Genomic DNA, 18047 nt, shown 5'->3' on the forward strand with positions numbered 1-18047 from the left:
TTTGAATTTTGTAACATAATCTTAGGAGCTTTTCTTTGTCAGGCTCTCAATAAACAAGAGTGGGTGGACAGTGAGCCCACAGAAGCTGAGAAGGATTTTTGGGAACTTGCGTCCCTTGACTGTTACAACCAACTTGCTGAGTGGAAATCATTGGCATATTGTTCTACAGTCAGTGTTGATAGTGAGAACCCCCCAGATCTAAATAAAATGTGGGGTGAACCATTTTATCAGGTCAGTAGAATTATTTTTGCTGTCACTGATAGAAATATTTTAGAGGGTCAGGTATTCTCTAATTAATGAAGTGGCTTAAAACTTTTCAGAAATAAGGTGGTAGTAGTTGTGAAGCATCGGGATATTTATATAACCTGACTCGTACCACTAACTCCTTAGTTTTGTTAAATCTCTTACCACTTGTAGCTAACCCTTTCAAAATAAATGGCATGCATTTAAAAATAAAAATTAACGTCCCTGATATGACAATGTGGGAGGATATTTCCTGTTTTCTCTGCACTGGGTCACAGGCTACACATGGGCCTGCCCCAATTCCTGGAGTTCCCCATTCACAGGGTCACCCCAACTCCTCAGCAAATGGCTCTCCTGATCCCTTTCACACAGCTGCTACCTTGGCTATGCTTAAGATTCCACACTTTGTATGTAACATCCAGTTTTCTTTCAGCTAAAAGTACATAGTTCCTACTTTCTATAGAACATGGTCCTATATATTTTGTGGTTACACAATGAACAATTTTAAATGAACGTGTTTTAAAAACACACAGTTTTTTGGTTTGAAATAATGAACATAATCACTTTGGCTCTAAATCTTGCCCTATAAAGTTGCACTACTAGAAATTATAGTGATAAAATAATTAAGCATGCTCAAGTTGGCTTTCTGGAGTTACAAGTAGATTCTCACGTTCCTTAGGAGACCTATCTGCCTTACATGATCCGCAGCAAGCTGAAGTTACTGCTTCAAGGAGAGGATGACCAGTCCCTGTTGACGTTTATTGACGAGGCTGTGAATAAGGAGCTCCAGAAGTCTATTATAGAGCTGCATTATAGTCAGGAATTGAGTCTTCTTTACATCTTACAAAATGATGTTGACAGAGCCAAATATTACATTGAAAATTGCGTTCAGAATTTTATACAGGTAATAGAGATATACTAATCTAAAATGTAGCATTTCTGTGATATTTTTAAAGTCATGAAATGCATGAATTAAAAAATCAAAAAGAAAGTTTTATTTACTATTAATACCACCTATTTCCTTTTTTCTATTCTATTTTATTCTGATATCTCAACTCTTTTTTTTTATCTTAATGCCTTTTTAAATCCTTTTTTTCTGTTATAAGTTTCATGTTTTTGTTTTTCCTTAGGTTTTTATTTTTCTCACACTGCTAAACAAAAAACAAAAAAATAAAACTTGAGACCAGACTTTTCCCTCTGGAGCAGTTTAATAGAAGTTTGCTTGCTTTGTAGAAAACAATATCAGTCTTCCCTGTTCATTTTCTGCTGTTTTGCCTTTTTGCTTGTCCGAGTATCTTCTGATATTTATTTTTAAAGTCATCGTCTTGTATAGCCTACTCACATTTATCATTGGCATACATTGATTGTGGAGGCATATTTACTTACTGTCTTTTATCTTTAAACATTCTTGTTTTTAAAAATATCTGAATAGTTCACTGGAGAAAGTTTACTGAAGAAGAAAGAATTGGCTTCTATACTTAGCAATTTACTTTATAGAATGTTGTGATTTTTTAAAAGCATTGTCAAATAGAGGCAATGATAGGCCATTTGTATTGATTTTATTGATTTCAATGAACCAAAATATGATTGAAAATCTAATTAAAAAAAAATTGTTAATTGCTTGTATGACCTAATTATTAACCACACTGAGACATTTTGTGTAATTTATGTATTTGTATGGTAGTTGCTGTATTTCACATTTTATAGCACTATGTTAAATTTTCAAGTTTCAAATTGATTTATAACAATACTAAATGCCTTTTTTCTAGAACTATTCTAGTATTGATGTGCTTTTACACAGAAGTAGACTTACCAAGTTGCAGTCTGTACAAACTTTAATAGAAATTCAGGAATTTATCAGCTTTATAAACAAACAAGGTAATTTTTTTATCCTACCATTACTTTTTTTCTTTTATAGTTATGGAAGAATTTTAGCATCTGATTTTTCTTTTTTTCTTATTGAAAGTATATATAATGTTAATATATGGGTTAGAAACTGCTTTGAGTTCATTGTAAAAACACATATTTTGAGATTATTGAAATGAATGTTTAAAAAGGTTAAGCACTATTCTAGGCACTGGGAATGCAAAGCCAGATAAAACAGACTGCCATTCTTGAAGAAGCTTTCAAACTAGTGAGGTGATTTCAACATGGTTTGGAAAAGGCTGAGGCAGAGGCGTGTAAAGGATCCCATGTGAAACACGGTGACAGAACCTGGACTGAGGGTTGCAGAAGGCCCCTGGGGGAGGGGCCTGAGTTGAGTGTGGAAGTGGAGAGGGTTTGCAGGATGCCTGCCTGACACAAAGCCTGCCTTGCGATGCCCAAGTTGTGCGGCGGGCTGCCAGGTGCACTGGCCCGAGTGAGGGGGGGCTGCAGTGCTCAGACAGTGGTCTTCCTGCCGTCACCTCGTGGATTTTTTCCTGGTGGCTATCGGAGGCCACCCAGAGCCAAAGGGAAAGAATACTTCCTTGTAAATCTGAATTTTAATTGTAAGTAATTCAAAATAGTATGAAAGGTACTTTTCAGAGTACTAATTAAGTGATTTCTATTTTCAGAAACTATGTTAATCTCTTTTTTCTGTATTATCTAGTTTTAATAACAATTTTATAAGATGAAGATTCTTTTTCCTCATTTTATAGAGGCTTAAAGATTAATTTTCCCATACTATTAAAGTTAAAGATCCAGATTTTGAGCCAAAACTGTCTGATTTAAGCTTGTGTTCTTAACCAATAAAAGAAAGAAAAGTAAAGCTTTAAAGCATTAGCAATGTGAAATTTAAATTTTATGAGAATTATTATGAATCCCTTTTCCAAAACCCTTGAAACCAGATAGTTTGGGATATTATTATTATGTAGCCTTGTGTACACACCAAGGCCTGGGCAGTATGCCGTAATTAAATACAACAATGCATCTCTAGCGTCAGTTGTGAATATTCCTGTGAATGGCATACAAAGATTAGACATAGCCCTATGCCGATTCAGATTCAATTTGCCGGGACAGTTGGCTGCAACCCCAAGAAGACCTTTTCAGCTTTCAGTGCTTTTTTGATTTTGGAATTGTGGATGAAGTAGACCTTTACTAAATGTAAAAATTGTATGTTTATTTCCCCACTTTATAGCCTTAAGAAATTGAGTTTTAACATCAGAATATATTAGATTTAATATGGTAACTGTGTATTTCTGTTGATAGAAGAGAAAAAATTATAATTTGGACAAGAAATTTAAATTAAGTTTCTATTTACTAATGACAGCCTTACATTGTAAGTTGGTCATTAAGCTGTGGATAGAGATAACCTCTAACATTATTTTTAGGTAATTTATCATCTCAAGTTCCCCTTAAGAGACTTCTAAAAACCTGGACAAACAGATATCCAGATGCTAAAATGGATCCGTTGAACATCTGGGATGACATCATCACAAATCGGTATGATGTAATCCTTTGAGTTGAATATAGATTATTTTCTGCAATTGCCAGAACTATTTTTCTCCCAAACTATGGTTTAGAAAATGGGGGGTTTGATTCTAGTGTAGATATCTCTCATCTTGCCAATTTCCCATTTAAGTTATTCTAAAAATAACTCTCCATGTCAGCAATATGTCCTTTGTCCCCCACTTGTCCCCTGTAGGGGAATTGCTGTCTAGTCACTTTGAGTTCATCTTGTGCTGGGTGGTTGATGACCATGCTCTGGCAGTGAGAAGGCAAGGGAGCAGCAGGGGCTGTGGTCCATGTGCTTCTCTCTCACGGCTAAATGTTAGGTAGTGGTATGGCAGCAAAGAAAATACTGCTTAATGATTTTTTATTAATTTGGAATTATAACTTTCCTGCCTCCTAAGTTTAGTACATAATTATATTGATTGATCAATCAATTGAGATAGATACAGGTATAGATATATCACTTTACCAAGTGTAAGATCATTTTCCTCAACCAGTAACAACCCTGGGTAATCCATAAAGCAGTTACTAATCATATATTTTTAAAAAGAGGCATTAGATCCAGACAGGTTGTGGATTATTTTGTGCAAATATACACAGTAAGTAGGACTCAAGGACTGTGATCCCACATGTGGTATTCTTGCAACTATATTTTTAATTTACTTTTAATTTTTTATACTTTCTTTTTACTTTTTATTTGGGGATAGGTTCTTATGTGTAGAAAAGTTGCAAGAAAAGTAGAACTCTTCTATGTACCTTTTACCCAGATTCACTGTTTTTTAACATTTTTTTTAAATTCCTTTATTGTTGTTCAATTATAGTTGTCTGCATTTTCTCTCCCCCCACCCCCCCACCCCCGACCCAGCCAAACCCACCTCCCTCCCTTGCTTCCCCTTTGGTTTTGTCCATGTGTCCTTTATAGTAGTTCCTGAAAACCCTTCTCCCCACTGTCCCCTCCCCACTCCCCTCTGGCTATTGTTAGATTGTTCTTAATTTCAATATCTCCAGTTATATATTGTTTGCTTTTTTCTTTTGTTTTTTATGTTCCAGTTAAAGGTGAGATCATATGGTATTTGTCCCTCACTGCCTGGCTTATTTCACTTAGCATAATGCTCTTCAGTTGCATCCATGCTGTTGCAAAGAGTAGGAGCTCCTTCCTTCTGTCTGCTGTGTAGTATGCCATTGAGTAAATGTACCATAGTGTTTTGATCCACTCATTTACTGATGGACACTTAGGTTGCTTCCAGCACTTGGCTATTGTAAATTGTGCTGCTACGAACATTGGGGTGCATAGGTTCTTTTGGATTGGTGTTTCAGGGTTCTTAGGGTATAATCCTAGCAGTGGAATTGCTGGGTCAAAGGGCAGTTCCATTTTTAGTTTTCTGAGGAAATTCCATACTGTTTTCCACAGTGGCCTCACCAGTCTGCATTCCCACCAACAGTGCACTAGGGTTCCCTTTTCTCCACATCCTTTCCAATACTTTTTGTTGATTTATGATGGCCTGTTTTTTTAACATTTTTAACATGTTGCCACATTAGCTTTTTTATTCTCTCTCCACATACACATTTTATTTTCTGAACCATTTGAGGGTAAGTTGCATACGTATATCTGTATGCTTACTTTTTATCAGTGAACATTTCCTAAGAAAAAGTATTTATTATCTTATATAACCATGGTACAAGAATAACTACAGTTTTCATTTTTTTTATTGAATTTATTGGGGTGACACTAGTTCACAAAACCATACAGGTTTCAAGTGTACAACTCAATAAAACATTATCTACACACTGCATTGTGCACCCATCACCATCGCCCAAAGTACAGTCTCTTTCCATCCCTATTTACCTTCACTGCCTACATCCACCTAGTCCCCATCCTCCTGTCCCTCTGACTATCCCCACACTACTGTCTGTGCCTGTGGGTTATGTATATGTGTTTTTTTGCTTATCCCTTCCCCTTCTGTCATCCAGTCCCCAGACCACCATCCCCTCTGGTCACTATCAGTCTGTTCCATGTATCTATGCCTCTGATTCTGTTTTGCTCGTCAGTTTATTTTGTTCATTAGGTTCCACATATAACAGATATCATATGGTATTTGTCTTTTTTTGGACCAGCTTATTTCACTTAGCATAATAAATTCCAGGTCCATCCATGCTGTCACAGAAGTTAAGATTTCCTTCTTTTTTTCCAGCTACATTGCATCCCATTGTGTAAATGTATCACAGCTTTTTTATCCAGTCATCTACTAATGGACACTTGGGCTGTTTCCTGATTTTGGCTATTATAAATAACACTGCAGTGAACATAGGGGTGCATATATTCTTTTGAGTTGATGTTTTGGGGTTCTTTGGAAATATTCACTGAAGTGGAATTGCTAGGTAAAAGGAAATTCCATTTTTAAGTTTTTGAGGAAACTCCACAGTGCTTTCCACAGTGGCTGCATTCCCATCTACAGTGCACCAGGGTTCCCCTTTCTCTACATCCTTGCCAGCACTTGCTGTTTGTTGATTTATTGATGGTCGCCTCTCTGGCGGGTGTGGGGTGATGTCTCATTGTGGTTTTAACTTGCATTTCTCTGATGATTAGTGATGTTGAGTATCTTCTCATACGTCTCTTGGCCCTCTGTCTGTCCTCTTTGGAGAAGTGTATATTCAGATCCTTTGCCCAATTTTTAATTAGATTGTCTTCTTGGTGTTGATTTGTATAAGTTATTTATATATCTTGGAAATTAACCCCTTATCAGATGTATTATTAACAAATATATTCTCCGATTCAGAGTGTTCCCTTTTCATTTTGTTGATGGTTTCTTTTGCTGTGCAAAGCTCTTTAGTTTGATGTAATCCATTTGTTTATTTTTATTTTGTTTCCCTTGTCCAAGATACATTGGCAAAAATATTTCTATAAGAGATGTCTAATATTTTACTGCCTATATTTTCTTACAAGATTTTTGTGGTATCATGACTTACATTGAAATCTTTTATCCATTTTGAGTTTGTTCTTCTGTATGTTGTATGTTGGTGGTCTAGTTTTATTTTTTTACATGTGCCTGTCCAGTTTTCCCAACACCTCTTATTGAAGAGACTCTCTTCACTCCATTGTGTAATCTTGCCTCCCTTGTCACATATTAATTGACCATGAAGGCGTGGGTTGATTTTGGGCTCTCAATTTTGTTCCATTGATTTATATGCCTGTTCTTATGCCATTTCTAGGCTGTTTTGATTACACTAGCCTTGTTTTATAGTTTGATATCAGGTATTGTGATACCTCCAATACCTTTGTTTTTCTTTCTCAAGATTGCTGAGGCTATTCGGTGTCTCTTATGGTTCCATAAAAACTTCTGGAACATTTTTTTCTAGACCTGTGAAATATGCCATAGGTATTTCAATAGGAATTGCATTGAATGTATAGATTGCTTTGGATAGTATGGACATATTAATGATGCTAATTCATCCAATCCATGAACATGGTATTTGCTTCCACTTATTCTATATTCATCAGTTTCTTTCTTCAATATCCTAATCTTTTCCAGTAGGTCTTTTACCTCTTGGTGAAATATGTTCCTAGGTATCTTATCTTTTTTGTTGCAATGGTAAATGGGATTCTTTTCTTAATTTCTCTTTCTGATAGTGTATTATTGTTGTATAAAAATGCCATCAATTCCTGAATATTAATTTTGTATGTTACTACTTGCCTAATTCATTTATTAGATCTATTAGTTTTTTTAGTAGAGTCTTTAGGGTTTTCTATGTATAATGTCATATCATTTGTGAATAATGTCACTTTTACCTCCTCCTTCCCCGTTTTGGATGCCTTTATTTCTTCCTGTTGTCTGACTATTGTGGCTAGGACTTCCAGTGCTATGTTGTTTAAGAGTGGTGAAAGCAGATGTCGCTGTCTTGTTCCTGATCTTACGGGAAACACTTAGTTTTGCTCATTGAGTGTGATATTGGCTGTGGATTTGTCATACATGGCCCTTATTATGTTAAGATTGATCCCTCTATTCACACTTTGCTGAGAGTTTTTATCATAAATGGCTGCTGGATTTTATCAGATGTTTTCCTGCATCTACTGATATGATCGATTAATTTTTATTCTTCATTTTGTTTATATGATATACTATATCATGTTTATTGATTTACAAAATTGTACCAACCTTACATCTCTGGAATAAATCCCACTTGATCATGGTGTGTAATCTATACAATGTATTGCTGGATCCAGTTTGCTAATATTTTGTTGAGGATTTTAGCATCCATGTTCATCAGGGATATTGGCCTATAATTTTCTTTCTTTGTAGTGTCTTTATCTGATGTTGTAGTTAGAATTATGTGGGCCTTGTAAAAAGAGCTTGGAAGCCTTCCCTCCTCTTTAATTTTTTGGAATATTTTGAGGAGGGTAGGTTTTAGGTCTTATTTGAATGTTACATAAAATTCACTTGTGAAGCCATCTGGTCCAAGACTTTTGTTTGCTGGAGTTTTTGATTAGTGCTTCAATTTCATTAATTGTAATCAGTCTGTTCAGGTTTTCTGACTTCAAAATTCAGTTTTAGAAGATTGTATGTTTCTAGGAATTTATCATTTCACCCAGGTTGTCCAATTTGTTGGCATATAATTGTTCATAGTATTTTCTTACAATCCTTTATATTTTTGTGGTGTCAGTTGTTACTTCTCTTTCATTTCTGATATTATTTATTTGGGTTCTCTCTTTTTCTTCTTGATGGGTCTGGTTAAAAGTTCATCAGTCTTGTTTTTATTTTCAAAGAACCAGGTCTTGGTTTCATTGACCTTTTGTATTGTTTTTTTAGTCTTTATGTCATTTATTTCTGTTCTGATCTTTAATATTTCCTTCCTTCTGCTCACTCTGGGTTTGCATGTTGTTCTTTTTCAAGTTCTTTTAGGTGAAGAGTTAGATTGTTTATTGAGATTTTTCTTATGCCTTGAGGTAGGCCTGCAATGCTATGTACTTTCCTCTCAGGACTGCTTTGCTGTCCTATAGAATTTGGGTTGTTGTGTGTTCATTTTCATTTTCTCCAGGTAATTTTTAAATTTCTTCCTTGATCTCATTGTTAACTCATTCATTATTTTAAAACATCCTGTTTAGCCTCCATGTGTTTGAATGTTTTTCAGGGGTCTTTTTATTGTAGTTGATTTCTAGTTTCACAAAAATGTGGTCAGAGCAGATGCTTGATATGATTTCAATCTTCTTGAATTTGTTAAGACTTATTTAGCATGTGGTCTATCTTTGAGAATGTTCCATGTGGACTTGAGAAGAATGTCTGTTCTGCTGCTTGCAATGAAATGTTTTATAAATATCAATTAGTTCTATCTGATCCTGTATGTCATTTAAGGTCACTGTTGCCTTGTTGATTTTTTGTCTGGAAGATCTCTCCATTACTGACAGTGGGGTATTAAAGTCCCCTACAGTGTTGGGAGCTTCATCCAGCAGAGTTCCCGTGGCTGCTGCAGATGAGAATAATTCTACCAAGACATGATCTGCTTGGGGAGGAAGGCTGACCAGTCTCTCAGAGGAGAAAGGTCTTTTGCTTCTCTCTCAATGGGCTTTTATTGAGTTTAGCTTACATAGGGATGCATATCAAAGAAAGGAGGTATGGTTTAGAGATAACATTTCTGGGATCACAAGGGTCTTTTCTGAGTCAGGGTCTGGTAGATAGGGTGATGGCAATTGGCTATAACACCTTGGGAAACAAACTTATTTTGTGCTTGGACCATGTGGTGCCTGCCAGAATCCCCCTTTGGGTGTGCTGCTTGTGTGGCTAGTTGGGTTAAGCTCTGGTGTGGTTTGAAGCCCACTACTGGTTCTGCTGGTTCTGGGTCCACTTGGGTGGGGTTCAGGTATCGGTCAATGTCAGATGTTGTGTGTAACTAGCCTTGGGCTTTCTATCTGGAGCTACCAAACTTTTTACTGTTTGTGGCTGCATCCATTGGGCTTGGGTGTGTGTGGAGAGGCCAATATGTGTACGAAGGTCAGCTTTCTCTAGCTTAGTGCTAGGGGCAGATATATAAAAGGTCTGAAGCTCCCTGAGGTCTGCCTCTACCTCTCAGCTACTCTGCCCTGCTGAGGTTGCCTGGTGTTCCTCCAGAGCCTTCTGAAAAAAGGCTGTAAAGTGGGCCCCTGCTGTCCGTGACCCACAGACTGTTCCACAGATTTCAAGTTCCGTAGGGTGGGACAAACAGGGTCAGGAGGATGGGGCTTGTAGGTCCCCTTTTTGGTCATGTGGTCAGGCACTGAGTGAGGGAAAAGTGGTCCCTACTCCAGAGCCAAACCACTCAGACTCTGCCAGATTCCCCAACTCTAGTTCCCCTAGGAGAAGGGCATTGTGATTTCAGGTTGGATGCAGCCAGCTGTCCCCTCTGCAGGGGCAAGCTCTGCCAGGCAGAGCCACTGGACTCAGGCGGACAGATTAGAAGAGTATCTTGTTGGGGACGATGCTAGCCCAGCCTGCAGGAGGGGGCTAAGCACTTTGTCCTGGCCCCAGACAGTAGACTCCGAGGGATTCACACTCTGAATGTGCTATTTCTAAGGTATCTTCCCTTCTCTGCAGAACTGAACTCAGTTGGGTGGAGTGTCTGAGACTTAGTAGGGCAGATCCAAACAGTCTCCCATTAGGGGTGGTAACCTCAAGCCTGCAAGGCCCCCTGGTAGGAGAGCCAAAGGCTCTATTCAGCAGTAAGCAGGCATACAAATTAGTTTCTCTGCCCATGTGGGGCTACCGTATAGGCCTCAAGGATGGAAAAGCTCTTGTTTGGAAATTGACTGAAGCAGGGTTGTACACCAAGTTTCCCAGCCTGATGGGCCACTTTCCTGGCTTTGATGGGTAGGGCCTCCATCTGGGCTCCCTGCTCAAGTGCCACTACAATAAGGGTTGCAGGATGAGCTATACAGATCTGGGGAGCTCTGGTTAAGATTCCTGGTCAGGCCAGTCTGGAGGCTGTATTCAGTAGTGGGCGGGGCTATAAATTATCATTCCTGCCTGGTTAGGGCTTCGGAACTGGCCCCAGTGCTGGCATTGCACTTTGTTTAGGGACAAAATCAGGCAGAACTACCTACTGAGCTCTCTTGTCAGATGGGGTCACTGTATTGGCTCTGTGACACAGGGCTGCTGGCTGAGCTCTCTTTGCTCAAGTGCTACTGTAATTGGGGCAACAGGGTTGGCTACACAGATTCTCAGGAGCTCTGGTTAAGTTTGCTTGTTGGCAGGATTGGAAGTTGTATTCAGCAGTGGATGTGGCTACAGATCAGCTTCCCTGCCAGGGCTGGGCCAAAGAACAGGCCTCAAAGCTGGCAAGGCTCTTATTTAGGAAGCAAGTCAGGCTGACCTGTGCTCAAAGTCCCCTGCCAGACGAGGCTACCGTCTTGGCTCTGCAGATGAGTAGAGCCCTTGGTTAGGACATCTACTTGGGCACTTCTATTGAGTAGGAACTTAGTCTGCCAAGATCGGAGGCCTAATTGCTGTAAGCCCCACCCCCTAATGTCATAGTCGGATCTGCAGTGATCAAGCCCCACAGATTCCCCACACAGTCCCTGTGAGATGAGACCTGAGTGGGCCTACCAAATAGTGACCCACACCACAGGGGTAGCCGGATGTTCACCTTGGGTGCTCTTTTTTTCACTTGAGAAACTGTAGGCTCCTGGGTGGGGGTTGGGATGCCCTCTCAGAGCAGTGCTCTGCCCATCTGGGGGATGGGCCATAAGGTCACAGTCTTGGAAGGCAGTCCACCTCAGTCTCTGTATATGAGGGTTGATGGGGTTAGTGTGTAGGACATATCCTTGTGTTCTAGGATTTTCACATTGGTGTTTTGTTCACGAGTTAGTTGGTTTTCTTGTGAAGGGGACTGAATTCGAGAGTAACCTGTGTCTCCATCTTGATGACACCACTCCTCTGTGTTCATGGTTGTTTGCATTGCTTGCTCTTTGAATGTGAAACAAATGTTGCATTCTTGGGGTAACCTGTATTGTTATAATGATACCTTTTATATATTTTCCGATTTGCTAATATTTTGTTAAGAATTGTAGTGTCTATATTCAAGTGGGATATTGGTCTGTAATTTTCTTTTTTGTATTGTCTTTGTCACATTTTGGTATTAGGATGATGCTGTTTTCATAAAATGTGTTCAGTCAAGTTCCCTTCTCCCTTTTAGAAAAGTTAATGTAGCATTCTTTTTATTTGTTATTTGAACATTGGAAAGTATTTATGAGTGAAACCAAATGGGCTTGGGGTTTTGCTTTGGGGAACATTTTTGATAATGCATGTAATTTCAATAAATATAGGACTATTTAAATTTTATATTACTATGTGTCAGTTTTGTTAAATTGTATTTTTCCATTTCATCTGAGTTGTCAAATTGTTGACATAAAGTTTATTATTTGTAGTATCTGAGTGGGAACCCCTTTTTCATTCCTGATATTTGTGATTTCTGTTTTGTTTTTGGTTTTTTTTCCTTGATCAGCCTAGTTGTAGAGATTTGTCGGTTGATCTCAAAGGACCAGCTTTTGCCTTTCCTAATTTTATTTATTATCTATCTGTTTTCTATTTCATTCACTTCTGCTCTCATTTTTAGTATTTTCTTCTTTCTACTTTCTTTAAAGTTACATTACTCTTATGTTTTTAGTTTCTTGGAGTGGAAACTTTGATCATTGATTTTATACTTTTTTCCTTAATATAAACATTAAAGTCATGCATGTCTTTCTAAGCATCACATTAGCTGCATACTTCAAATTGGGGTATGTTGTGGCTACATTATAATTTAGTTCAAAATACTTTAATGTTCATGTGATTTCTTTTTAAAATAGAACTGTTTTAATTTTCAAATAGGTGAATTTTCGGTCCTCCTTAATATTATTGATTTCTAAAATAATTCCACTGTGGTCACAAACCACCTATGGTATCAATCTTTTTAAATTTATTGAGACTTGGTTTATGGTCTAGCATATGATCAGTTTTAGTAAATATATTATTACGCTTGAAAATCCTATATATTCTGCAGTTCTTGGAGGTAATGTTTATAAATTTTTTCATTTAAACAAGGGCATTTTATTCTTTATTTTTAAGTATATTTTATTGTTTATGCTATTACACTTATCCCAATTTTTTTCTCCTCTTCATCCCCCATCCACCCTGCAACCCCCACCCTCCAGCATTCCCTCCTCCCTTAGTTCACGTCCATGGGTTGTACGTATACATTCTTTGGCTTCTCTATTTCCTGTACTATTCTTAACCTCCCCCGTCTATTTTTACCTACCATTTATGCTACTTATTCCCCGTAACTTTGTCCCCTCTATCCCCCTCCCAATCCCCTGCTAATAACCCTCCATGTGATCTCCATTTCTGTGACTCTGTTCCTGTTCTGGTTGTTTGCTTAGTTTTGTTTTGTTTGTTTGTTTGTTTGTTTTTAGGTTCAGTGGTTGATAGTTGTGAGTTTGTCATCATTTTACAGTTCGTAGCTTTTGATCTTCATCTTTTTCTTAGGTAAGTCCCTTTAACATTTTGTATAATAGGGGCTTGCTGATAATGAACTCCTTTAATTTGATCTTATCTGGGAAGCACCTTACCTACCCTTCCACTCTACATGATAGCTTTGCTGAATAGAGTAATCTTGGATGTAGGTCCTTGCCTTTCATGACTTCAAATACTTCATTCCAGCCCCTTCTTGCCTGTAAGGTCTCTTTTGAAAAATCAGCTGACAGTGTTATGGGAACTCCTTTTTAGGTAACTGACTCCTTTTCTCTTGCTGCTTTTAAGATTCTCTCCTTATCTTTAGTCTTGGGTAATGCAATTATGATGTGCCTTGGTGTGTTCCTCCTTGGGTCCAACTTCTTTGGGACTCTCTGAGCTTCCTAGACTTCCTGGAAGTCTATTTCCTTTGCCAGATTGGGAAAGTTCTCCTTCATTATTTTTCATACAAGTTTTCAATTTCTTGTTCTTCCTCTTCTCTTTCTGGCACCCCTATGATTCAGATGTTGGAACATTGAAAGTTGTCCTGGAGGTTCCTAAGCCTCTCCTCATTGTTTTGAATTCTTGTTTCTTCATTCTTTTCTGTTTGAATGTTTATTTCTTCCTTCTGCTCCAAACCATTGACTTGAGTCCTGGTTTCCTTCCTGTCACTGTTGGTTCCCTGTACATTTTCCTTTATTTCACTTTTCATAGCCTTCACTTCTTCCTCTATTTTGTGACCATACTCAACCATTTCTGTGAGCCTCCTCTGATTATCAGTGTTTTGAACTGTGCATCTGATAGGTTGGCTATCTGTCACTTGTGTTTTTTCTGGAGCTTTGATCTGTTCTTTCATTCAGGCCATTTTTTTTGTCTTCCCATGCCTATTAGTTAGTAAGGGGAGGATCCTTAGGTATTTGCCAGGGCGGGGCAACCCAAGTTGCTACATTGTGGCACTTTATGTGGGACAGGGGCACGAAAGGGAACAAGGCCACTTGCTCAGCAATCAGCCGGCTTTTGGTCACTTCCTCTGCTACTCACAAGCAAATTGGGCCCTTCTGGTGCTGATTCCCTGGTGGTTGGGCTTCTGTACACTCTAGGACCCACTAGGTCTCTCCAACAAACTCTCCTGTGAGGCTGGGAGTTTCTCCTGCTGTCTCAACCCCCACAGGTTTTTTCAGTCAGAGTTTATGAGGCTTTATTTCCCTGCGCTTGAACCCTGAGTTGCGCAGTCTGTCTTGCTCCCCGGTTGTTCTTCCCAGTTTTTCCGCACACAAATGTGGGACAGCCTGCTCCACCAGCCACCGCCTTGCCTGTCCCCATCCTCCAGCCACAGCCTTATGGGGAGTTCTCTCCACCTGGTTCCCATCTCTGCCCCTCCTACTGGTCTAGATAAATATTTCTTCCTTAATTCCTTGGTTATCAGCTTTCTGTACAGTTTGGTTTTCTGGCAGTTCTGATTGTTTTTTGTTTTTAAATTTGTTGTCATAAACACACTTACAGCCAAGATGGAGGCGTAGGTAGACACACTATGCCTCCTCGAACAACCAAAAGAAGGACAACACAAATTTAAAAACAAAAAACAACCAGAACTGACAGAAAATCAAACTGTATGGAAGTGTGACAACCAAGGAGATAAAGAAGAAACATTCATGCAGACCAGTAGGAGGGGCAGAGATGGGCACCAGGAGGAGAGGACTCCTGGCAAGGCTGTAGCTGGAGGACCAGGGCGGGCAAGGCCGTGGCTGGCGGAGCGGGCAGTCCCACATTTGCGTGCAGATAAACTGGGAGGAACAACTGGGGAGCCCAACAGACAGCCAAAGCCAAGGTTCCAACACAAGGAAATAAATCCTCAAAGCCTCTGACTAAGAAAACCTGTGGGGGTTGAAGTGGCAGTGGGAGAAACTCCAGCCTCCTAGGAGAGTTCATTGGAGAGACCCACAGGGTCCTTGAACATATACAAACCCACCCACCCAGGAATCAACACTCGAAGGGCCCAATCTGCTTGTGGGTAGTGGGGCAAGTGACTGAAAATCGGCAGAGAGTAGAGCAAGCAGCATTGTTCCCTCTCTGACCCTTCCCCCACATACAGTGTCAACACGCAGCCAGGTGGGTTGCCCTGCCCTGGTGAATACCTAAGGCTCTACCCCTTTCTATGTAATAGGTGCACCAAGGCAAAAAAAAAAAAAAGGCCCAAATGAAAGAACAGATCTAAGCTCCAGAAAAAATACAACTAAGCGATGAAGAGATAGCCAACCTATCAGATGCATAGTTCAAAACACTAGTAATCAGGATGCTCACAGAATTCATTGAGCTCAGTCACAAAATAAAGGAAGAAATGAAAGCTATACAAAGTGAAATAAGGAAAAATAGACAGAGAACCAACCGCAAAGGGAAGGAAACTGGGACTCAAATCAACAATTTGGAACAAAATGAAGAAATAAACATCCACCCAGAACAGAATGAAGAAACAAGAATTCAAGAAAATGAGGAGAGGTTTAGGAACCTCCAGGACTTCTTCAAATGTTCCAACATCCAAATCATAGGGGTGCCAGAAGGAGAAGAGGAAGAACAAGAAATTGAAAACTTGTATAAAGAAATAATGAAGGAGAACTTTCCCAATCTGGCAAAGGAAATAGATTTCCAGGAAGTCTAGGAAGCTCAGAGAGTCCCAAAGAAGTTGGACCCAAGGAGGAACACACCAAGGCACATCATAATTGCATTACCCAAGACTAAAGATAAGGAGAGAATCTTAAAAGCAGCAAGAGAAAAGGAGACAGTTACCTATAAAGGAGTGCCCATTAGACTGTCAGCTGATTTTTCAAAAGAGACCTTACAGGCAAGAAGGGGCTGGAATGAAGTATTTGAAGTCATGAAAGGCAAGGACCTACATCTAAGATTACTCTATTCAGCAAAGCTATCATTTAGAATGGAAGGGAAGATAAAGTGCCTCCCAGATAAGGTTAACTTAAAGGAGTTCATCATCACCAAGCCATTATTATATGAAATGTTAAAGGGACTTATCTAAGAAAAAGAAAATAAAAAATATGAACAGTAAAATGGCAACAAACTCACAGTTATTAACAACCAAACCTAAAACAAAAGCAAAAACAAACTAAGCAAACAACTAGAACAGGAAGAGAACCACAGAAATGGGGATCACATGGAGGGTTATCAACAGGGGAGTGGGAGGGGGAGAGAGGGGGAAATGGTACAGAGAATAAGTAGCATAAATGGTAGGTAGAAAATAGACAGGGGGGATTAAGAATAGCATAGTAAATGTAGAAGCCAATGAACTTATATGTATAACCCATGGGCATGAGCTAAAGGGGTGGAATGTGGGTGGGAGGGCATGTGCAGGGCAGACAGGAATAAAGGAGGGGAAATGGGAAAACGGTAATAGCATTATCAATAAAATATATTTAATTAAAAAAAAGAAATGCTCCCCCCCAAAATCAATAAATTTGCTGTTGTCCTTTTGTTGTGCGAGGAGGCAGTGTGTCTACCTATACCCCCATCTTGGCCATGAATTCTTGTTTCTTCATTCTGTTTCAGGTGGATATTTATGTCTTCATTTTGTTCCAAATCATTGATTTGAGTCCCAGTTCCTTCGTTACACTGTTGGTTCCCTGTCTATTTTCCTTTATTTCACTTTGTATAGCTTTCATTTCTTCCTTCATTTTGTGGCCTATCTCAGTACTGTGAGCATCCTGATTACCAGTGTTTTGAATTTGCATCAGATAGGTTGACTATCTCCTTGCCACTTCATTCTTTTTCTGGAGTTTTGATCTGTTCTTTCGCTGGAGACATATTTCTTTGTCTGTGCACCCCTTACAACAGTAAGGGGTGGAGCCTTAGGTATTCACTAGGGTGGAGCAACCCTCTTTGCTGAGTCTCCTGGCGCTGTTTTGGGGGAGGGGTCAGAGGGAACAATGCTGCTGTCTTGCTCCACTCTATCCCCACTTTCCAATGAACTCTCCTGTGAGACAGAGTTTCTCCCATCTTTGCAACCCCCACAGAATTTTGTAGCTAGAAGTTTTGAGTCTTAAGTTTCCTGGTCAGCCAGCCCCACTTGGCCCATGCCATCCTTCGCCTTGCTGCAGTTCCTCTCAGCCCAGCTGCCCGTCTCTGCCTCTCCTAGTGGTCTGGGTGAATATTTCTTTAACTCCTTCTTTGTCAGAGTTCCATGCAGTTTGATTTTCTGGCAGTTCTGGTGGTTTATTGTTTTTAAATTGGTTATTATCCTTCTTTTGGTTGTGCAAGGAGGCAAAGCGTTTCTATCTACGCCTCCATCTTGGCTAGAACTGGCTCAACAAACTAATGTTGATAAATTTTAATTAGTTCAAAGTGGTTCATGGTATTTTTCAGATTCTATATGTCTTCACTGATTGTTTTTGTACAGTTCTATCAGCTGCTGAAATAGGGTCTTCAAAAATCTGCTATGATAATGGACTTGTCTGTTTTTCTCTATGTAATTCTATTTTTCCTTACTGTATTTTGAACTTTACTATTAAGCACATATACAATGATGATTGCTATGTCTTATTGATGAAATGTTCTTTTATCATTTTGTTGAAGTAATATATTGATATACAGACATACCTCAGAGATACTGCATTCAGTTCCAGCCACTGCGATAAAATGAGATATGCCTATTTGTACGTGACGTATATGTGTGTCTGTATTTGGACTGTTTTTTCCTGTTGGCATGCATCAACTGTCTTCCACTGAGAACAATACAATTTCTTGGTGCCTTGTATATCAGTTAATTTTCTATTATATCTTAGAAACTGTGAATATCATCTTGTGTCAACTCTGAGTTCTTCATTATTGTCAAGACAATGTACGTTATATGATCCCACTTAGATTTGGATAGTAGACTCTGCATTGCTTTCTGTTTTAGTTCACTTTTCAAGCCTT

The 18047-nt window shown here is 39.0% G+C and overlaps 1 protein-coding gene across 5 annotated transcripts in view; it reads left to right on the plus strand.

Moving 5' to 3' along the window:
• The window catches only part of PRKDC (protein kinase, DNA-activated, catalytic subunit), a 202964-nt gene that overhangs the window by 146410 nt on the left and 38507 nt on the right, over positions 1-18047 (plus strand). For all 5 annotated transcript variants that reach the window (XM_053929460.1, XM_024578234.4, XM_045186077.2 and 2 more), the window contains 4 exons: positions 43-231; positions 923-1147; positions 2013-2121; positions 3555-3666. In XM_053929460.1, coding sequence (XP_053785435.1) covers positions 43-231; positions 923-1147; positions 2013-2121; positions 3555-3666 — 635 coding nt within the window. The remainder of the gene's footprint in view (positions 1-42; positions 232-922; positions 1148-2012; positions 2122-3554; positions 3667-18047) is intronic.

This window comes from Desmodus rotundus, chromosome 8 (assembly GCF_022682495.2).
Source record: "Desmodus rotundus isolate HL8 chromosome 8, HLdesRot8A.1, whole genome shotgun sequence".
Classification (NCBI taxonomy): Eukaryota; Metazoa; Chordata; class Mammalia; order Chiroptera; family Phyllostomidae; genus Desmodus; species Desmodus rotundus.